The sequence below is a fragment of the Hibiscus syriacus genome, unplaced genomic scaffold, assembly GCF_006381635.1.
Source record: "Hibiscus syriacus cultivar Baekdansim isolate YM2019G1 unplaced genomic scaffold, ASM638163v2 tig00110332_pilon, whole genome shotgun sequence".
NCBI lineage: Eukaryota > Viridiplantae > Streptophyta > Magnoliopsida > Malvales > Malvaceae > Hibiscus > Hibiscus syriacus.
In genome coordinates this window covers 3,809,823-3,832,498 of record NW_024062688.1, presented here as the reverse complement: position 1 = coordinate 3,832,498, position 22,676 = coordinate 3,809,823, and the positions used below count along the sequence as shown (strand labels likewise).

General features: G+C 34.9%; 3 protein-coding genes across 4 annotated transcripts; 2 read left to right on the top strand and 1 right to left on the bottom strand.

Annotated features, from left to right (window-relative positions):
* Positions 1 to 2,224: 2,224 nt before the first annotated feature.
* On the top strand, positions 2,225 to 4,500 carry LOC120119444 (aminomethyltransferase, mitochondrial-like). Its single transcript, XM_039139260.1, has 4 exons — positions 2,225 to 2,326; positions 2,790 to 3,365; positions 3,593 to 3,711; positions 3,827 to 4,500. Exons 2-4 carry the CDS (start codon positions 2,808 to 2,810, stop codon positions 4,374 to 4,376), a joined length of 1,227 nt encoding a protein of 408 aa, XP_038995191.1. The 5' UTR covers positions 2,225 to 2,326; positions 2,790 to 2,807; the 3' UTR covers positions 4,377 to 4,500.
* Positions 4,501 to 5,066: 566 nt separating this feature from the next.
* LOC120119445 lies at positions 5,067 to 7,182 on the top strand. 2 transcript variants are annotated; one of them, XM_039139262.1, is made up of 7 exons: positions 5,067 to 5,211; positions 5,460 to 5,717; positions 5,821 to 5,940; positions 6,051 to 6,209; positions 6,441 to 6,613; positions 6,746 to 6,851; positions 7,000 to 7,182. In XM_039139262.1, exons 2-7 carry the CDS (start codon positions 5,484 to 5,486, stop codon positions 7,027 to 7,029), a joined length of 822 nt encoding a protein of 273 aa, XP_038995193.1. In that variant the 5' UTR covers positions 5,067 to 5,211; positions 5,460 to 5,483; the 3' UTR covers positions 7,030 to 7,182. The 2 variants fall into 2 exon arrangements, with proteins under 2 accessions (XP_038995193.1, XP_038995192.1); XM_039139261.1 differs by having other exon boundaries at positions 6,988 to 7,182.
* A 7,687-nt stretch (positions 7,183 to 14,869) lies between these two features.
* Positions 14,870 to 21,393, bottom strand: LOC120119285 (myb family transcription factor MPH1-like). Its single transcript, XM_039139111.1, has 5 exons — positions 21,073 to 21,393; positions 20,912 to 20,988; positions 20,770 to 20,806; positions 20,511 to 20,665; positions 14,870 to 15,061 (listed from the first exon to the last, which is right to left on the bottom strand). The coding sequence occupies exons 1-5, from the start codon at positions 21,350 to 21,352 to the stop codon at positions 14,870 to 14,872; spliced, it is 741 nt and encodes a 246-aa protein (XP_038995042.1). The 5' UTR covers positions 21,353 to 21,393.
* Positions 21,394 to 22,676: the final 1,283 nt, after the last annotated feature.

Here is a 22,676-nt window from a genome sequence, read left to right as displayed (position 1 = left end):
TCCAATTATAAACCCTCCTCAGTTGAGATGCTTTGCAGCCAGTTCGCAAAGTTTTACTGCAGGTACATGGCATTGTATTCACAATCATACATGCCAGATCCGACATGTTTCTTCCAAGTTCTCGTTTTTACTAACAGTTTGTTCTTTCCGACTTTATCAGTCGGCCATTCTGGGAATGCACTCCATAGTTAGCCGTCCAATGGTTGTGGCGAAGTTGTTCCGAGGCTTATGATGTACATCAAGCTGACATACGGCCATCGACTGGTTGATGGAAGGGAAGCAGTATACTTCTTGCGTCGCATTAAAGACGTCGCGGAGGATCCACGTAGACTGCTGCTGGATATATGAGGAGACCAAACAAGCAACAGTCTATTAAATAGCCAGGATATGGCATACATTTCCGTTGATTAAGCCTGGATATGGCAAAAACATTTTCTTGGTGTAGAACGGTCCGTTTGTTTAACGTAAAATTTTTTTTGGAAAATATTCTTTATTTTTCAGTGTTTAGTTGGAGGAAAACTAGTTGATCAACGTAAAACATTTTCCTGGTCAACAGAATTCTCTTTATATTTTCAGTAAAATGACTTACAGTCTGATTTTTCGTAAGTCATTTTCCGAACTTTTCATTTCAAAGAATAAATACCGAAAATAATTTTATTTTATGAAATTAATATTAATAAAATATTTTAATATCATTTTAATCAAAATATTAATTATTAAAATATTTAAAATATATTTATTAATATTTTTAATAATATAATATTTTTTTAATATTATAATAAAACAATTAATTATATTATAATAATGTAAGATATTATATTTTTATTTTAATAATATATAATAAATTATTAATAAAATTTATATTATTTATTAATTTCATAGAAATAATATTATTAAATTATTAATAATGAATAATATTATTTATATATTTAATATTAATATAATAATATAATAATATTTTAATAAAGATATTTAAAATATATTAATTAATATTTTTAAAATATAATATAACACTATTACTTTAATAAATAATTAATATAGTTTATAATATTTTTATTTTAATAAAATATATCAATATTAATATTTTTATTAATAAAATTATAAAATAATATTTTAATAATAAATAAATTATTTTAATATTTTTAAAATAATAATATTAAGTTTTATGATAAATAATATTATTTATTGTATTTTAATATTTGTAATAAATAATTTTTAAAAAATTCATCAACTAGTGAAATTTTTTTAAATAATTTATTTCAAACATCGTAAAACGTTTTCTATAAAATATTTTTCAGAAAACATTTTTCAAAAAACGTAATTCATTTTATAGAAAATATTTTTCAAAAAAACGTTTTCAGTGAAACAAACAGATCCTAAATAACAACTGAGATTTCCGGGGCTTCCTATACTTGCATTTTCATCAAAATTTACAGTAACACTTCAAATATTAACTATTTTGGATGAAATTGAGTTGAAAGGATGTTTCGTAATAAAATTTTCTAGTATACGAATGGGAATTAGTCGATGGAGAAATGTGTCTTATGGTTATAAAAAGATAGCTTGGGCATTACTAACAGGAAAAAAAAGAAACTTTCGTGGTCGATACAACCCAGATCTCACCAACTCAGTGACCTCTCAACAACATGGGACACCTATCTGAGAATCTAATCCCCTGTACTCGCTTCCATTACAGAGCAGTTTAGATTAGACCTTGTTAACCGAGCTGAGACGAATTCTAGTATAGTTAAACTCGACTCTATTTTAAAAAATTTAAAATTCAACTTGACTCGAAAGTTTGTAAATTTAAGATTATTAAGTTGATTCAAATTTAAAATTGTTTCGACTTATTAAAATCAATTGAATTTTAACTAAATCCGATTCCAATAACTTTCTATAAGAATAGTATCATTTATGTTCTTAGTAACTGGCTCATAAGAGGATCATACACCTTTGTTAACCTCGAACCAAATCAGAAACATACATTAGATTCATTGTAATGGCAGCCGTTAGATGAAGTTAAGACATGAACAGAACAAAACAAGGATTTGGGAAGTGGTGAAATAGCTCTAAAATCCCTTTAAGCACCACTCGCTGAGGATTTGGTATCCTCCACCTACCTCATTGCCACCAACCATTTCCTCGTTTTTTTTTTAATTTTTCTTTTTTGTAATACCCAAATATATTTTTATATATATTTTCTTTCACGCATATAAAAGACTAGCCTTTTTTTCGTTAATCTTTTGGCCCAGAGCTGGCAGAGGAATGCTCTTTTTGTGCTATCTGAAATTGCTCTCCTTTTGAAGAACGCAAATAAGGGCTCTTTGTAAGCTTTTTTCACTCCTTTTCACTGAGATCTTGATGATTGGTAGCATTGGGTTTCTTTGCTTGATTTTGTTAAATACCTTTTTTTTCTGTTTCGATCATTTGCATCTCAAAAACTGTGGTAAATGTCGGGGTTCTCATCGTACATAGTCGGATTATTTTTTTGAATGTCTCTATTGGATGCTTCAGATGCTGATTTAGTGATATTAGATCGTCTATTGGGTTATAATCTATCAAGAAATCCATCTGATGTTTTAGTTTGTAATTTCTTGTTGGATTTGTGGCATCGACTCATTAGATTGTGTTTTTTGAACCCCATATAGGCTCAATGTTGTTAATTCAGTTTTCCCCTTTCAATTCAAATGTTTCGATTCCGATAAGGATTCTGTTTAGTATTGCCCAAGTAAATGCTGTTCTTAGTGTTACACTATTGTCTTGTTTCTGAAAATGTACTCTTTCATCAGATATTTCGGCTTTACAAGATGAGGGGAAGTCTTTGGCAACTCGGGCAATCAATTACTCGTCGTCTTGCTCAGGCAGACAAGAAGGTTGTGTCACGTCGCTACTTTGCTTCGGAGGCTGATCTGAAAAAGACTGTTCTTTATGATTTCCATGTTGATAATGGCGGGAAGATGGTTCCATTTGCCGGATGGAGCATGCCAATTCAGTACAAGGACTCGATCATGGACTCAACCGTGAATTGCAGGCTGAATGGTGGACTCTTTGATGTCTCCCATATGTGTGGGCTGAGCCTTAAGGGAAAGGACTCTGTTCCATTCCTTGAAAAGCTCGTTATTGCTGATGTAGCTGGCCTTTCCCCCGGAACCGGAACTCTAACTGTCTTTACTAATGAGAAGGGAGGGGCGATCGACGATTCCGTGATTACCAAAGTGAAGGATGATCATATATACCTGGTTGTGAATGCAGGCTGCAGGGATAAGGATCTGGCTCACATTGAAGAGCATATGAAGGCATTCAAGGCCAAAGGCTGGGATGTCTCGTGGCACATCCATGATGAGAGATCTCTTCTAGCTCTCCAGGTTAATCACTAGACCCTTCGGATTTTACGTCTCCAATCGTTTTGCTTCAAGCAATTTGCTGGTGATTATCGAGTCAAACATACATACTTTTCTTGCTTTCTCGAGTTGTAGTAGTCCGTGCAAATGTGGCGATGATTGTTGGTCAGTAGCATGGATTAGCTGGTTAATGAAACTGTAGCATTTGAACAATGTTGAAACATTTGCTTTTTTTTTTTTTTGTATTACAGGGACCTCTTGCTGCCCCAGTTCTTCAACATCTGACAAAGGATGATCTGAGTAAGCTATATTTCGGGGAATTCAGAATATTGGATATCAATGGTGCAACATGTTATCTCACTCGGACAGGGTAATACTCGATTTTGTTTCGTCTTGTTATTCAAAGAGCAGTGTTTTGGTTGGCTAGTTGATGTTATCATATGGAGTGTACTATATAAAGTTGTCTTCTTCAATCTACATTTCAGGTACACCGGTGAGGATGGATTCGAAATCTCGGTTCCTTCAGAAAATGCTTTGGATCTTGCTAAAGCTATCTTGGAGAAATCTGAAGGGAAGGTAAGGTTAACAGGACTCGGAGCTCGAGACAGTCTCCGACTGGAAGCCGGACTTTGTTTATATGGCAACGACATGGAACAACATATAACACCGGTCGAGGCCGGACTAACATGGGCCATAGGGAAGAGGAGAAGAGCTGAAGGCGGATTCTTAGGGGCTGAGGTAATCCTGAAACAACTAGCGGAGGGTCCGTCGATCAGGCGAGTCGGCTTCGTCTCCACCGGACCACCTCCACGATCCCACAGTGAGATCCAAGATGAGAAAGGGAACAACATCGGGGAGATCACGAGCGGAGGATTCAGTCCGTGCCTGAAGAAGAACATAGCAATGGGATATGTGAAATCCGGATTACACAAGGCGGGAACCAAAGCTAAGATCCTGGTAAGAGGAAAGGCTTATGATGGAGTTGTCACAAAAATGCCTTTTGTACCAACAAAATATTACAAGCCATCATCCTAAGATCAAAATTTACACTTACAGTCCCTGGGATTATCTCAGCTGTTTCCTGCTTCTGATTTGGTTTTCTTTTTTCATTAAACTTTAACATCTGCAATCAAATACCTATGTCTGGTTTTTCTATTAACCTGTTGTTTATTGTTTGCAATTCCAATTTCTCGAATAATGATAGTGATTTCTTTGCATCAATAAGAGAATTCCGGGGATAAAATCGCCATTTGGAATTTGGATGACGATTCCAAGAAGCGTCGCTCTATGTGGTTGCTTGAAACAAATGGACTTCAGTGTATCGGATTTACTTCTCTAAGCAATTAAATATTGGAATTGAGGACACCAAATTGTACACATAAAATCAAAATAAATAAAGGTCTAACTGTGGTTTTAGTCCCTCTATAGTTTTACTATTAATCGAATATGATAGATTGATTATTTTTTTCCACTTGATATCATGGTATTATATATTTAGAATTTTTCTTAGTTATTGACAATATACATACATTTTATAGATGTAACTATTTGAACTTGAATTTTTTAAGGAGAACAACATTACATTTTACTACTACACCACTCAATGGGTTAAATTACAGTTGAAAAAAGTAATAACAAAAATAATAAAGATTAAATCATAAATTATATTATAGTATAGGGACTAAAACCTTAATTAGGCCTAAAATATAAGAAGAGAAATTAATTTCCTTCAAACAACCGAATATCTGGGAGCCATTCAAATAACTAGTGGCGTTAACCATCAGTTCATCACAAAGATTCTTCCTTCTACATTTCAAATCTTCTCATATCAACCCTTATCTGGAAAACGATTTCGTAAAAACCCTCCAAGGTAATATACTGAAATTTTTGTAAATAAATTTTGTTCTTGATCATCTGTATTCTCTCTTTGGTTTCAAATTTAACTTTTCAAAGATAAAAGAAATAGTAATTCCACTATGTTTGATGTTCATGAATAAAAAAAGCGATAGTTTTCGAGTTTAATCACCAAATTCATTGATGGGAGTTTCTCAAAGTAATGGAATTTTCTCTTATTCTGCAATCATTTTTGTTACTTCTTATTCGTTTCTTATTTTGAAGGTTGTATAATCGTAGGATGGTTCCATGATGTTAGTGGTAAATCCTCCGGGAAAAATCAACCAAACCCAGACATTTCTGGGCAGCTCCATCCTTCTTAGTAAACTGCCTTGTGTTTCAAAACCTGCAATTCACCATATCTTACCGGGGATTCACTGTAACAATTTACTTCATATTCATAACTCGTTGCCTTCATGGAAAGATTCCAGTAAGCTTTCAACCTATCTTGTATCGCATCGGGTTGCCCCGAAGAGATGGCTGGTTAGGATGATTGAGCTTAAACTCTTTCATTTTTACTTTGTTTTTGTAGAAATAAAATGGAGTGTTTACACTTTATATGTTTGAACTATGATTTTAACTCTAGTGTCAATCACATGGTTCTGCTTCATCCGATGATGAGTATCGGTCGTCGCGGAATATAGCGATCAGCTTGTTTAGGCTATACAGGAATGCCATCGAACGTGGAGGAGGTGACAACCTAAAAGTATATTCAATGATTTGCTTGCTTGCTTGATCTGTTTTTTATCCGAATGAGTTGACCATATATGTTGGCCTTCCTTCATTTGATACTGTTGGATTGATGTTGTATCTCAGGAGTTCATTAGTGCCGGGGTCAATGCATATGCATTGGGCTGCACTGATGAAGGATTGGGGAAAGAACTTATCGCCATGAAGGAATCCGACATCGAAATCGTATTAATGCATAGTTATGGTGGAAGGACCAGTCTGAAATCCAGGATTTGTGCAGAGGAGGTGACTTTTACGTTTGTTCTAGAGATCCTTTAGTATACCAGCAATATGCTATAACTTAGATGTGCTACATTCATTTTGCTTCGGCTCTTCGTTTTTCACAAGTATCGTGGTGTACGACACTTTTAGATATTGGATTGCAATATAATCCTCTAATTGCCCTCCAAATATATTAAAAAGAACTAATCCGACCCATATTTTTGCTGAAGTAAAACTTTCTTTCTGACTATCCAGGTTAATGAGTGTATTTTATGGCTGAGCATTATATTCATCACTATATTGTGCACACCACAACCAACTATAGTCCGATGTTCGTCTACACCGCCGGTTTCCGATGATGTCCTGCATCAGTGGAAAGGCTTTTGCGCTCTCATAGCAAATGCATATTTTATAAGAGGAATGGCGTGGTGAGATATACTTTTAAGTTTTAACCCTATCAGATATTGGTCTTTAACCTTTTCTTTGATTATCCTAGAATCTGCTGTGTTTATATGTTTTTAACAATAAAGAGTGAAACATGGATTCTTGTTTTGCCAAAGGCTTCCGGTGAAAACACTCCAGCTTAAGCAAATGGCGGTGATTGGACGTGCAGAGGAGCCGTCGGTTGTTGCTAGCCGAATGCGGTTAGTTTTTAGCACACTCGAGGTGAGTGAGTTGTTGCAGAGGAGGATTAGATGACTATGCACTTTGAGCTCCATAGGGGCTTAAAAGGATTCATGGTTGATCAATCTATGTTGCTTGCCAATGATTGTACTGTTAGATTTTGATTATCTGGTTTTAGTGGCTGTTGCAGGTGGTTAGTCCACAGTGGCCAAGAGCGTAACAAATTATTCAACGATGAGGAGATCCGATTTTCTGAGGATCATACGTCGGAGCATCGGTTCCTTTGTATATGTAGGAACATAAACAACACATTGTTTCTGCAGAATTGCCTGTATAATCTTGTGTTTATAATAACATTATATATTTGAATTTCTGAATGTATTGTGTATTTTATTATTGCAAAAGTAGTAAGAAGATGAAAGAGTAGATAAACATATGGAATTGGCATAAGAAGAAGGGAACATTGTAGATGTATACTAGCCACAACAGTTTAGGGTTTAGCATTGTCATTAGATGAGGGTTTAGCTACAGTGGTACCCATGCCAAAACCAAGTCCAATGCCCATTCCGAATCCCATATTCATGCCATTCTTGCCATTTGAACCGCCTACACCCATGCCTTCTCCATGTCCATATCCTTCACCTCCACCACCACCACCTCCTCCTCCTCCCCTGCCAGTTATAACAATGCCACCACCTGCACCATAGCCATTACCATGGCCATATCCCCCATTAGAACCTGTACCAGCGCCGCCACCGCCACCACCACCTCCTCCAGTCCCAACTCCAATATTGGCACCATATCCACTACCATGACCAAACCCTTCACCATAACAACCATAACCATTTCCACCTCCACCTCCTCCTCCAATATCAACTCCAATACCGGCACCGTATCCACTACCATGACCAAACCCTTCACCATAACAACCATAACCATTTCCACCTCCACCTCCTCCTCCAATATCAACTCCAATACCGGCACCGTATCCACTACCATGATCATAACCTCCTCCACCACCACCGCCACCACCAATACCCCCCACACCACCTCCCGCTCCAAATCCTTTTCCATGACCAAACCCAACACCATCACCATCAACACTAGCACTACCTCCGCTACCTCCACCTCCTCCTACCCCACCAATGCCATTGCCTTCTCTTGCCCAGCACCATACCCTTCCCCATGTCCAACACCATTACCTGAGGATCCACCGGCAGCAGCATTAGCACTACCACCTCCACCTCCACCTCCCACCCCTCCAATGGCATTGCCTCCTCCTGCACCATACCCTTTTTCATGTCCAACACCATTACCTGAGGAGCCACCGGCAGCAACACTAGCACTACCTCCACCACCTCCACCTCCTACCCCACCAATGGCATTATCTCTTCCTGCACCATACCCTTTCCCGTGTCCAACACCATTACCTAAGGAACCTCCTCCTCCTCCTCCTTCTCCATCACTAACACCATAATATTTTCCACCTTGTCCAAAGAAGCAGCCAAAACTTCGCCAACTTCTATATGAGCAATAATCATCATCTTCATTATCACCACATCATCATCTTCATTATCACCACCACCACCATACCTTCGAATTAATAATGAATTTTAGAATGATAATAATATTTCTTTATTCGATTGGAGTGAGAATTGACTGCTTTAAGGCATGAGATGTATTTTATTCTCGATAGGAAATAATTAAATATTATCGTTTTTCGTCCTAAAATTCAAAGGTGTTGTTTAAAGGGATCATAAATTAAATTAAATTCGAACTTGTAAATTTCATTGCAAAGAAAACTAATTGATCGACTACGTACCGATTTAGGGTGTGTGGGGTGCTAACCCTTCCCCATGCGTAATTGACTCCCGAACTCAATTTTTTTGGAACGTAGACCTAAAAATGTCGTTTTGATAAAATTAAAATTAAATTTATTAAAATGACAACCGTTTTGGGTGCCCAATCACACCCTAATCGAATATTAGTGGTGACTCCTCAAACCGTTTTTTTATTTTAAAAGGAAACATCAAATTAATCAAAACGATATTTTTTTAATCACACTTAATTGTAACACCCCTAACCCGTATCCGACCCGAATATGAGTCTGAGGTGTCACATTGACTTTTCAAACTTTGACACTTAAAGAAAACAGAGAAATTTTAAACTTTCATTAAAACCAAATACCTTAATTTACATAAAAGAAACCACAAAATACTAAATCGATCAGAGCATTCATAACAAACACTTTTCTTACATGCCAACACTATACACGACAAAAGACATACTTTATCCGTTACTTCTGATCTGATCTTCTAGCAGTGCTGCTGTTCTTACCACCCTATTTCCGCTCTTCTTGATTCTTGGTACCTACGTGTAAATCACTTACATGCTAAGTCATAGACTTAGTGAGACATATAAATATAATAATAATGCATTCCGTATGAATATGAACATGCAATCTATCCATTCAATCATGTCATATACAATTCAATGTAAACAATAATAATATGGTAACATATAACTATAACAATGCAATTACCTTTGATAACCTTTTATAGGCCCATGTACATTTTTTATAACTCAAGGTATTCAAGTACATTGAGGTTGTGCACTATGCTGTCACCACAGCTCGTATGGGTCCCACTAGGGGCTATGAAATTTGTCCCGAATGACCTATGTACTATATTTGTCCCAAATGACCACTCCTTAAGAACCATATACATATTCCAGTGGATCAAATCTGTCTCAAAAGACCCTGTAAATGTTTCAAAGGATACATATATGTCCCGAAGTACCACATAGAACCCTCGACTCTTGGCATGCCAACTATACCTATAGCTCTCATATCGTATACCATGGACATTATTCTTATGTTTCATATGTTCATGTATTCATGTCATTTCTCTTGTGATCACATAACTCATATCACTTACCATGTCACATGTGCATTTGAATCTATTTACATATATCATTTATCAAATCATATGAACATACATACTTTATGCATGTATCATAATAATTATCATGTATGCATGTTCATAACTATTGTGCTATGAAAATCAATATAGGAATTACATTTATCACAAGTCTTATTCCATTGTACCATACTTATAATATGTACTCACCTTAGCCTTGCTTTGACTCGATTCTAATCCTTCAATTATTCCGGAATGAGATTACGTTCTAAATCTACATAGTAATACATTGATACATATTAATATACTAATTGATATATTCTAAACTATCACTCCTTAGGCTAAAAAGAAAGCTATTTTTATCTTTTAATGAAGGTATGCATCGATGCACTACGCCATGTATCAATGCATCCTTTGACGGGTGCATCGGTGCACTATCTATGCATCGGTGCATAAATTCCATTCGATGTTTGTATTTAAGGGGTGCATCGATGCACTACTTGTGCATCGATACACTGATGGCATTCGATGTTTTTATTTTAAAGGAGTGCATCGATACACTTCATGTGCATCGATACATCTTGAACAATTTCTGGGATTTACTCATGATGCATCGGTACACAATGAATGTGTATCGAAGCACTCTGCCCAGAATTCACTTCTTGAACCCGAAAACTTATCCATTTTGGCTTAAATCCTTCATCTTTCATCCCCTTTTATATTCTTAACTCCAGTACACATACTTAAACCAATATATACTCATTTATTTCATCTTAAACCTCAAAAATCCTATATTCCTCATGAAATTCAAGAATTATACCAACTTTGCAACATGATTAAATTCCACTTTTAACACTTTGTTTGTCTTAACTAGATTGATGACAAGTCAAATTTAACTTCCAATTCTAGATATGAACTTTATTCCAAGATTTCATTCAAAAACTCACAATCTTTAATCTCTTCTAATTCCATCATCTTTTGATTTTAAGATAACTTAAGCTTAGTTATCATCTAATAATCATAAACCAATGTTAAATTTAACAAGAAACTAACTAACCAGAAACTCACCTTTGTTTTGGGTTCCCACGCATGAAGGAAGAAGAAGAGAAGGAGAACTCTAGAAGCTTGTAGATTTCTCTTCCCTTCCACGTGGTTAATATATAACATTTCTTTAATTTAATTATTTCCCTTACAAAAGACCATTTTCCCCTTCACTTCATCTAATAATTACTTACTTTTTTTTAGGTAATATTTTTAAATGAATCATTGAACTATTCCATTCTTCTACTTTAGTCACCAAGTTCTGAAATTTTTACAATTTAGTCACTAACCCATAGATTGAGATGTTACATAATTAAAAATTAAATTTATTTTTTAATAAATCGTTTCGAAATTAAAAATATTGTTTTTAACATAATAAGAGAAAACATCAAACTTAAGGATCCATTTGATTCTAGAAAATATAGGTTATTTTATTTTTAATTTCTTAGAAAATAAAAAACATGTTTAGTTGTGAAATTAGAAAATGATTTCTAAAAAATGAAAACAAAAACAAGTGAAAATATGAAAACATAAAAAATATGTCTTTATTGTTTTCATTAAAATTATTTTTAAAAAAAATAGAAAATTGTTTTCATAAATTGATTTTTTAATACTTTAATTTTATAGTATTTTTATATTTAATGTATTGAATATTTTATTAAATTTTTATATTTTAAAATTAATTATTTTTTAATTTTTTTTTTAAATTAAATAAGTCCTCAAATTAAAAAAATATCAATTATGCCCTCAAACTTAATAAAAAAAACAAATAAACTCATCTATCACATAATCGTCCATCATGTACTATCACAATAATATCGTGAACTATCACATCAAAATATTATAGATTGTCATGTAAGTTTTATAAATTATCATGTAAGCATAATGACGGTAAACTTCCATTGTTCAAAGGGTGAGATTGATCTTTTTTTTCTTCTTAGTTTAAGGGTCACATTAAGTGCAAAAAGCGTGTATGGAATACACTAATTTACCCCAAAAAGTTTGAGAGCCTCAATTACTATTAACCATATTTTTATTTTGATGACAATTTTGTGTGCTCTTGGTTACAATAATATTTTATTATTTTAAAATTTAATTGATGTTATGACGCGTTAACATTATATTCTTATTATAAATTAAAATAATTTTTGTGTTAAAAATTTCTTATCAACTTCATTGTTCTATATTTGCATAATTCATATGATGAATTTATGTAATAAATTTTCAATAATTATAATTTAATTTAATTTAATTATTTAATAACTATTTGTTCAATTTTATTTAAAAGACTTAGGTATCAAATACGTTTTCGTTATTTTTATTTATGGAATATATGCCCCAACTGCTGATAGCGTATCATTCAAGTTCATGTTTCATGGGTCTGTCTTGTTGTACGATGATCTAACTTAATTTTTTTTAAAAATTTAAAATTTTATTGGATTCAACTTAAAATTTATAATATTTTTAGTTACAACAGATTTATACCGTTTTTTAATTTATATATATTAACAATTTGTATTTTAGACTCTATTATCTTAATTATTATTTGGAAAATGCAATTATGATCACTCATAGCATTCATAATTTTCTTATAGTTTTGTTTTTAATGTTGCAAATTAGCCTTGGATTCAAGGGTCACGTAAACTTGATTTTGGATTGAGTAATCCAACTTGAATTTGACAAAAATGTTTTTATTTCATTTTAATTGGATCTTTGAAACTAATAAGACTTTTTTTTTCAAGTTTTAGAGATTTCTTTAGATTTTGAAGAAAAAGAATACTTTTAATCCTTCAAAATCTCCGGAAATATCAACAATGGTTAATGACTTATTGATATAGAAAGTCCCAAAATTAATTATTCCTCACACTCTTTTACATCTAATTAAACCCTTTAACTTAAAATTTAGAGTAAAATACACAAATGGTCAATCAATTATAAGACATTATTTTGTTAAGTGCTTGATTATTAAAAGTTATAAAATGATCATTCGACAATGCATATGTTCCAAAATCATCTTTTTTCGTTAAAACTTTACTGTTGTCAGAGCTGGACATTAACTTGTTGCCTAGGATTAAAATTCGATCCCAAAATCTTAAAAGACAATTACATCCCAGTCAACACGTTAACGTTCAACTTAGAAGATTATCAATTTTTAACGGAAAATGATGAGTTTGGAACATATGAATAGCTGAGTGACAATTTTGTAATTTTTAATAGTCGAATGTCTCAACAAAAAAATGCCCTATAATTGAGAGATCATTTTATAACTTTTTATAATTTGAAGATTAAACAAAGTAACATCTTTAGTTAGGGACCAGTTGTGTTTTTACCCTAAAATTTAGTTAAAGGCTTTTTATACCAATAAGCCCTACCTCCAGTGTGTAAAAAACTGTCCAGTCACCATCCATGTTGACAATTATGATTAAGATACTAGACAAATAGTGAGCTATTCAAAATTGATTTGATTAAAATTTGATAAATACTCAATTTGAATAGACTCGCTTAAATTTTTAATTAGTCGAAATGAGCTACTTGATACTCGAGTCGAGAAGCTCACAAGCAACTCAAAAATATGAATATATTAAGATTTTTTTAAAAACAATAAATTATTAAAAATGTGAACATTTTGTGCTGATTTTTTTTAAAAATATGTAATATAAGGTTTTTATGTATTTAAGGTTGAGGTTCGAGTTCGAGTTTGAGGTTTCAATCAAGTTAAGTTTAAGATTTTTTTTTTCATTTAAAGCTTTTTCGAGTTCGAGTTAAATTTGAAAAAAAAATTAGGCTCATGAGTTTTTTAAGGAAGTCGAGCTCAGCAATATTCGAGCTCCACTCGACTCGTTAACAATCATTTTACACTAGTAAAATAAGGGTAAACTACACATTTAGTTCCTAAACTATTATTTTTTGTCCCGTTCTGGTACTTCATCGTTAAAACCTTAATAGAACTGCTGCATGTGGCATCGAGTTGAGTGACGAATGATATAACTTTAACATAAAAGTGTCATGTTGTAACAGTTGTGTTGAGTTTTTAACTATGAGGTACCAAAACGAAACAAAAAAAATAAGTATGATTTTGAAACAAATGAAAGTTTAGATACTAAAATGGAAAAATAATAATTTGAGTACTAAATGTATAGTTTACCCTAAAATTAATGATTAATATTGGTAGAAAGTTATTTGGATAAATTTTTTAATTAAACTACTTGTTCATACGTAAAAGATTAAAAAGAGATTTAATAAATATGTTCAAATTTTAAGTCCACCTGAATTTGATTTGAGTTTAGGAAGACCTTACTTAATACAGAATTTGATATGATATTCTAGGTTAAAATTCGTATTTGACCGACTTAATTAAAAAAATTAATTTTATTAAATAAAATAATTATTTAATTTAAAATAAAAAAATATTATTATAATTATCTATGAATATATAAAATATAATTATAAAATTAAATGTGGTCAGGTGAAATTGAATTTTTTTTTTTACTGCGAGTTGAAACCCAACCTGATCACGCTAAAAGAACCTAACTCAATCGAAACCTAAAATTTTGAAACTAAGAAATTAACCGAACTGGGGTTGGATTGAATCGAAATAAAATTGTCATCTCAACTCCCAACCAATCCCAGAACCCTAAGCAAGGAATCCAAGGCGCTAGGATCTTAGTCTAATCAATCATCATTCGATTCAATACATGTTATTTACCTTTTGTCTATCAATTCAATTCAATCAATGATGACTTTGAAATTTCAATTATCATCAACATAACCCAACAGAGAATAACAGAAAACAAAGTGTTGGTGCAGTGTCGTCGAGGTCGAGCCACAATGCAATTGTCACACGTGAATCAAGCCTGGCCTATGCATTTAGCCTTTGGTCACCTTCGTCATGATTGGGGGAGGTAGCTACACTGTTAAGTCTTGTCTAAAGCAATCCAGAGTGTTCCAAGCATATCATATCCGCCATTTCATATTCCAATATATATATCGACTCTAAAAAGTTAGAATATGTAGATATTTACCCAACAAAACAGTGTAAAAACAAATGAAGCAGCTTTCTCATATTCCCTACTGGTTATCTCCTTTTTATGTACATAGCTTTCAAGCAAGAGTGAGTTCTAGAGAAACATCATTCACACCTAAGGTCTCAGCTTTGCTATGCCTTAACATCGTCTCCGAAACTTTCGAGTTAATCGAACAATCCGACGCCGTTCTCTCCGCAGCTGACTGATGATTGCACTTCCGATTCGCAGCACCGTGTAGCGGCTCCAAGTTCGGATGTTCATTGTTCTCCTATCGAATCGAAAGAAGAAAAAAAACACTAATTTCTTGGTGTTCAATCAACAAAAAAGAACAGAAACAAAGAGAGATCAGTACCTGGTGTTGGATCATAAACTTGATCCATTATGGGAGCCTAAACCCAAACCCAAACTAAATTGATGTCATTACTTACATCATTTAATTAAAGATGTCATTGCTTACATCATTTAATTAATGATGTCATTGCTTACATCAATTTAGTTAGGTGAGAGTTAGATATTTGTTGAATTTGTAATGGTTTAAATTAGTTTATTTGTGTGGTGTAGGATTGTTCTTGAGTAGTATAAATACCCCTTCCCATTTTAGTTTTAAGCATCAAGAAAAATTAAGAGCTTCTAAGTGAGTGAAGAAGCAAAGTCTTATAAGAGTGAGTTGTAGTTCTTGTTTTTGAGTGAGAGTACTCTTGTAATATTTGTTTGAGTTTCAATAAAAGTTGTTTGTGTGAGCGTTTTATTTCCAACAAAGTGGCATCAGAGAGAGTTGGAAAGATCGAAGGTCTCGACGAGAGGAATACGCCGCTGCCAGAATTTTCTCAATCTGAGTTCTGACGCACCGCCACGCACCGCCGGAAGACTGCTGCCAGAAAATCGAGTTGACTCACCGAGTTGAGCCGATTCAGCCGAGTTGGAGCCCTTGACCGAGGTGTCCAAGTCCCTCCAAAGTTTTTTTTTCATCGTTCCGGATTCATCCGTGCAATCGGATTTTACAAAATCTCATTATTGAGAGATATGGCAATGGTATGGCACCATTCCAAGTTCCGACACTCAACAACAACAACTACGACAATTGGAGTATCAAAATGAAGGCACTTCTTGGATCACAAGATGTGTGGGGATATCATAGAGAAAGGCTATAATGAGCCTGCGGATGATGATGTTTTTGCTACTCTTACACCAGATCAAAAGACAACTTTGAAGGATTCAAGAAAGAGAGACAAGAAGGCTCTCTACCTCATCTATCAAGCATTAGATGATGATGGTTTTGAAAAGATTTCAAGTGCAAGCTCTAGCAAGGAAGCGTGGGAGAAGCTGCAAACCTCTTACAAAGGATCCGAGCAAGTGAAGAAGGTTCGTCTCCAAACATTAAGAGGTGAATTCGAATCCTTAAACATGAAAGCATCTGAGTCTATTTCAGTTATTTCTCAAGAGTAGTAGCTGTTTCTAATCAATTAAAAAGAAATGGTGAAAAGTTAGACGATGTGAGGATAATAGAGAAGATACTCCGTTCGTTGGATCCCAAATTTGAGCACATCGTCGTGACGATTGAAGAAACTAAAGACTTGGAAGAAATGAAGATCGAACAGCTCCAAGGATCATTGCAAGCATACGAAGAGAAGCATAAAAAGAAGCATGAGTTTACTGAGCAACTCCTCAAGCTGCAACTCAAGGATATGCATGAGAGCCAACGCAATGATAGAAACCAACGTGGCCAAGGCAGAGGTAGAGGCCATGGACGAGGTGGAAGTCGAGGTCGTGGACGAGGCTGGAATTACAACAATAACAATTCCAACAACAACTATGAGAAAGGAGAAAGCTCAACACGAGGCCGTGGAAGAATTAATCCAAACTCAAAGTATGACAAATCTCAAATTCGATGTTATAATTGTCAAAAATTTGGGCATTATGCTTCAGAATGTAGAGCTCCCAACAACAAAATTGAGGAGAAGGCCAATTACGTGGAGGAAAAGACAGATGGCAAAGAAACTCTTCTTCTAGCACGAAAGGAAACTGATGGTGGCCAAGCAAATTCCTGGTATCTTGACAGTGGTGCAAGCAATCACATGTGTGGAAGGAAAGACATGTTTGTGGAGCTAGACGAGTCAGTAAGTGGAAATGTTTCGTTTGGAGATGATTCCACAATAGCAGTGAAAGGGAGAGGTAACATTCTTATCCGTTTGAAAGATGGGAGACATCAATTTATTTCAAATGTCTACTATGTGCCCAATATGAAAAGTAACATTTTAAGTTTAGGGCAACTGGTAGAGAAAGGTTATGATATTCATATGAATAATTATAATCTTTCTATAAAAGATGATAAGAATAACTTCATTGCTAAAGTGCCGATGTCAAAGAATAGAATGTTCTTGATCAACATACAAAATGATGTTGCAAAGTGCCTGAAAGCTTGCTACAAAGATGCATCATGGCTTTGGCATCTTCGATTTGGGCATCTCAATTTTGGAGGTCTAGAGCTATTATCTAAGAAGGAGATGGTGAAAGGACTACCTCACATCAACCATCCTGACCAACTCTGTGAAGGGTGTCTAGTCGGGAAACAATTCAGGAAAAGCTTTCCAAAGGAGTCAGAGACAAGAGCTAAGAAGCCACTTGAGCTCATCCATACCGATGTGTGTGGACCGATCAAGCCAAGTTCTCTCGGTAACAATAACTATTTTTCTCTCATTGATGATTTTTCAAGAAAAACCTGGGTATATTTCTTGAAACAGAAGTCAGAAGTTTTTGAAGTATTCAAGAAGTTCAAAGCAGCAGTGGAGAGAGAAAGCGGTAGAAAGATCAAAGCCATGAGATCCGATCGAGGTGGAGAATTTACTTCCAGGGAGTTTCAAGAGTTCTGTGAAGCAAATGGAATTCGTCGACCAATGACAGTTCCTAGATCCCCCAGCAAAATGGTGTGGCAGAAAGAAAGAATAGAACAATCCTCGACATGGCACGAAGCATGCTCAAAAGCAAGAAACTACCCAAAGAATTTTGGGCGGAAGCAGTATCGTGTGCAGTCTACTTGTCAAATCGATCTCCAACAAGAAGTGTATGGGGAAAGACACCGCAAGAGGCATGGAGTGGAAGAAAGCCTGGCATTTCCCACTTGAGAACCTTTGGAAGTATAGCCCATGTTCACGTACCAGACGAGAGAAGAACGAAGCTTGATGATAAAAGCGAGAGTTTTATCTTCATCGGCTATGATGCTAATTCGAAGGGCTACAAGTTGTACAATCCAGACAATAAGAAGTTTGTGATTAGTCGAGATGTGGTCTTCAACGAAGAAGGAGAATGGGATTTTAACTCCCATACAGATGACTTCAATTTCTTTCCTCAGTTTGAAGAAGATGAGCAGACAATGAGGGAGCAACTAGATGAATCTCAACAAGAGCTTGCAACTCCACCCACTTCACCAACATCAACCACTCAAGGAGACTCATCACCTTCATCATCGTCAAGTGGGAGTCAAAGTGAAAGAGTTGTGCAACGCACAAGAAGCCTTAGAGATCTCTATGAGGTAATGAACGACAAGATAATCTTACATTATTTTGTCTGTTTGCCGATTGTGAACCAGTGAGCTTTCAAGAAGCGGTACAAGAAAAGAAATGGAGAGATGCGATGGACGAAGAAATCAAGGCCATCGAGAAGAATGACACATGGGAACTTACCTCACTTCCCAAGGAACATAAGGCGATAGGTGTCAAATGGGTGTACAAAACAAAGCAAAACGCCAAAGGAGAGATTGAAAGGCACAAGGCGAGGCTAGTTGCTAAAGGCTATAGTCAAAAGGCTGGAATTGACTATGATGAGGTATTTGCTCCTGTTGCTCGATTGGAGACTATCAGACTAATCATTTCTTTGGCAGCTCAAAACAAGTGGAAGATACAACAGATGGATGTAAAGTCCGCCTTCCTAAATGGAGTTCTTGAAGAGGAACTTTACATTCAGCAACCATCAGGCTATGAAGTCAAAGGGCATGAAGACAAGGTGTTGAAGTTGAAGAAGGCTCTTTACGGGCTAAAACAAGCACCAAGGGCATGGAATAGCCGAATCGACAAGTACTTCCAAGAGAATGGCTTCAACAAATGTCCCTACGAGCATGCTCTATATATCAAGATCAAAGATGAAGATATTTTGATCGTGTGCCTCTACGTGGACGATTTGATCTTCACTGGAAGCAACCCAAGCATGTTTAATGAATTCAAGGATGTGATGATGAAAGAATTCGAGATGACAGACATGGGGCTCATGGCGTACTACCTTGGCATTGAAGTTAAGCAACAAAATGATGGAATTTTCATTTCACAGGAAAGCTATGCAAAGGAGATACTGAAGAAGTTCAAGATGGAGAACTGTAAGCCAATAAGCACACCGGCAGAATACGGGATCAAGATGACCAAACATGAAGAAGGCGAAAGTGTAGATCCAACATTCTTCAAAAGTTTGGTAGGAAGTCTACGCTATCTAACTTGCACGAGACCCGATATTCTTCACGCAGTTGGATTGGTTAGTCGCTACATGGAATCCCCAACAACCACCCATTTTAAAGCCGCAAAGAGAATTCTTCGCTATCTGAAAGGTACAATTGACTTTGGCTTGTTCTATTCAGTTTCTAATGATTACAAGCTTGTTGGATATAGCGACAGTGATTGGGGTGGAGACATAGATAATCGAAGGAGCACTACTGGATTCGTATTTTTCATGGGAGATATTGCATTCACATGGATGTCAAAGAAACAACCGATTGTCACATTATCTACTTGTGAAGCGGAATATGTTGCTGCTACCTCATGTGTTTGTCATGCAATTTGGCTTAGAAATCTATTGAAGGAGATTGGTTTGATACAAGAAGAGCCTACCAAGGTTTGTGTCGACAACAAGTCAGCCATTGCCTTAACGAAGAATCCAGTATTCCATGATCGAAGCAAGCACATTGATATTCGCTACCACTATATAAGGGAGTGTGTTGCAAGAAAAGATGTGGAAGTTGAATATGTGAAGTCACAAGATCAAGTTGCTGATATTTTTACCAAGCCACTGACCAGCGAAGACTTCTTAAGATTAAGGAACCTACTAGGGGTCACGAGATCAAGTTTAAGGGAGGGTGTTGGATCATAAACTTGATCCATTATGGGAGCCTAAACCCAAACCCAAACTAAATTGATGTCATTACTTACATCATTTAATTAAAGATGTCATTGCTTACATCATTTAATTAATGATGTCATTGCTTACATCAATTTAGTTAGGTGAGAGTTAGATATTTGTTGAATTTGTAATGGTTTAAATTAGTTTATTTGTGTGGTGTAGGATTGTTCTTGAGTAGTATAAATACCCCTTCCCATTTTAGTTTTAAGCATCAAGAAAAATTAAGAGCTTCTAAGTGAGTGAAGAAGCAAAGTCTTATAAGAGTGAGTTGTAGTTCTTGTTTTTGAGTGAGAGTACTCTTGTAATATTTGTTTGAGTTTCAATAAAAGTTGTTTGTGTGAGCGTTTTATTTCCAACACCTGGATCGTGCAACTTTTGAGTAAATCCTTGAATATTATATATGAATTTGATGTGTGCTCAAATTCCCTGTAGGATAACTGGTTACTCCCTATGTTTCCATTCCTGCAGACATAAACAAAATCTCGGTACATTTTTATATTTAAATATTTGATACACTGACGATATATATAATTCTACCATTGTAGCGGCCGAAATACGGTGCTCGAAGGCATCCCTTGGATTCCGAGGCAGATACTTGGGAACGAATTGCGATTAAAGAGTCCCCCATGATCCTTAAACTGATGATTTTGTTGGTAGTTCATGTTCATCGGATCCGATACCTCCTCGTTCCTCCTTGCTGCAACACCCTCTTCTGCAATATCACACAACCAAACATACATATATACGAGACATACGTGAAAACTGTATGTATATATGATTTTATTTCTGTCATGCACTAATCTCGTATGTATATACCTTGCACCATCTGTTCATGCTTGGTGCTCCTATACATCTGTTCATATATATCAAACCAAATAAAGACTCTCAAAATACAAGCCAGAATTCGAAAACAAACAAAACTCAGAATTCTTTCAACATATATTATGTATATAGAAACCTGAAGATGACTCTTAACGTGAGAGATTGTTAGTCCTTTCACATCCATTATCTGTAAAACCATCTTTGGGGTTGCTCCTATATATATACATATATATTAGTAATTTGAGAAGAAAAAAAGAGGGTTAAACAAGGTATGATTGAGGAAGATAGCTTGCTTACTGTCTTCTCCACCCAAGCGTTCAACTGCATGCACGAAGCACTGGTGAAGATCAGGCGTCCATCTCAAACGAGGCATTTTGGATCTAACGTAAGGCCTCACGAGCGGCGGTTTCAGGATAATTTCTGGCAGATGATCGTCCTTATTGTGTCGCCTGATGACTCTCACGGTTGCCGCCGATGGTAACTGTGAATAAACACAGCCGGTGTCGTCGAGGGAAGAAGATGAAGAAGAATTTGGGACACCCTTTGAGCAGCCAACTATCAACATCAGCAATTTCATTCATTTTTGTTTCCTAAAGATGATTAGAGAATGAAATTGAAAGAGAGAAGAAGAAGAAGAAGAAGAAAGAGGGGGGGTGTTTAGTGAAAGTTGAAACAGAAAAGAGAATAAATACATGGGAAGACTTGTGTTGCAGGGAATTTGTCTTGTTCTGCAGCTTTTCTTAGGCTCTTTTAAGGGCCGTTTTTAGTCTATAGGAGGTTCGATTGGAAAAAAGGAAAATTTGGACACGGAATTTCAGAACTCAGTTTCTTCAATTAAAATAAGGGGAATAACTTGATTAATCGGGTGAAAAATACCAGAATCAAAATCAATCACAAATATGATAAAAAAAATTGGGTTAATTTCACTACGTCTTCAAACTATATCTCAGTTCTAAATGAGTTCTTAAACTTCAAAACCTTCTACTTGAGTCATAAAAGTATTAGTACCATATCACCAAGTGCATATACATAGTTAAATAGTTAAATCTAAACTGTTCTTATGATAGATACACACATACCTAAAATTTGATATGGATATTTTAAAAATATATTACACATTGTCTGAGCTAACATTCAGGGACGTAATCAAGAAATCAAAATTGTTGAACTCCGAACTTGATAGGGATATAAGCAGTGTATAAATCAAACAATATGGAGGCTAGGTTTTAATTTATTTAATTTTAAAATTCACAGACGTAATAAGTATTTAAATAAAAAAGTCGACACTTGACTAATTCCGACAGTTAAAAAAAACCTAGGAAGAAATTAAATTAGAAAATTAGAGGGTAAAGCTTCAATTAACTGAATTCAAAACTATTAAGGACTTGAAAAGGAATTACATCAAAAAATTGGAGGATCGAAACTTAATTAAGTCCAAAACTATTGGGTACTTATAAAGTAATCGCAGTGTTAGGGTTAGACTTGATTGATATAATATTTGATAATTTGAAAAGCAAGTAGAACATTTAAAATCTGAATCATAATTTAGGAATTTCAAATCAAAGTTATTCTTCGGGGGGGCATATATTTGCTGACGTCCATTGTTCTTTCTTTCAATTTTCTGTTGAGGAATATAAATGCGAATGTTGAATTCATTCATCGTCCAGGTTCTTACAATTAATCTCAAGCCTCAACTATTTTTGTAGGAGATTCTGCAATAAGGAATTGCAAAAAGAAAGAAAATTAGGAAAAAGCTAAACACAAACAGCTTTGACTAGAAAACAAAACATATGATCCTCAAACTCCTAAACTCAAATTTATAAAATAGTATTCGATTCACCGGTCAATTAATTCAAATTTATATATACGAGTAAGGTCTATTATAAGATCCTTAAACTCCT

What these genes read in the sequence shown, in the direction of transcription:
- LOC120119444 (XM_039139260.1), top strand. Translation starts at nt 2,808, where the DNA reads ATGAGGGGAAGTCTTTGGCAACTCGGGCAATCAATTACTCGTCGTCTT. An exon ending in GATCTCTTCTAGCTCTCCAG is followed by an intron (nt 3,366 to 3,592) that starts GTTAATCACTAG and finishes TTTGTATTACAG; the next exon opens with GGACCTCTTGCTGCCCCAGT. An exon ending in TGTTATCTCACTCGGACAGG is followed by an intron (nt 3,712 to 3,826) that starts GTAATACTCGAT and finishes TCTACATTTCAG; the next exon opens with GTACACCGGTGAGGATGGAT.
- LOC120119445 (XM_039139261.1), top strand. Translation starts at nt 5,484, where the DNA reads ATGATGTTAGTGGTAAATCCTCCGGGAAAAATCAACCAAACCCAGACA. An exon ending in TTGCCCCGAAGAGATGGCTG is followed by an intron (nt 5,718 to 5,820) that starts GTTAGGATGATT and finishes TTTTAACTCTAG; the next exon opens with TGTCAATCACATGGTTCTGC. An exon ending in TTTATAAGAGGAATGGCGTG is followed by an intron (nt 6,614 to 6,745) that starts GTGAGATATACT and finishes GTTTTGCCAAAG; the next exon opens with GCTTCCGGTGAAAACACTCC.
- LOC120119285 (XM_039139111.1), bottom strand. Translation starts at nt 21,352, where the DNA reads ATGAAATTGCTGATGTTGATAGTTGGCTGCTCAAAGGGTGTCCCAAAT. An exon ending in ACGCTTGGGTGGAGAAGACA is followed by an intron (nt 20,989 to 21,072) that starts GTAAGCAAGCTA and finishes GTATATATATAG; the next exon opens with GAGCAACCCCAAAGATGGTT. An exon ending in GCATGAACAGATGGTGCAAG is followed by an intron (nt 20,666 to 20,769) that starts GTATATACATAC and finishes GTGATATTGCAG; the next exon opens with AAGAGGGTGTTGCAGCAAGG.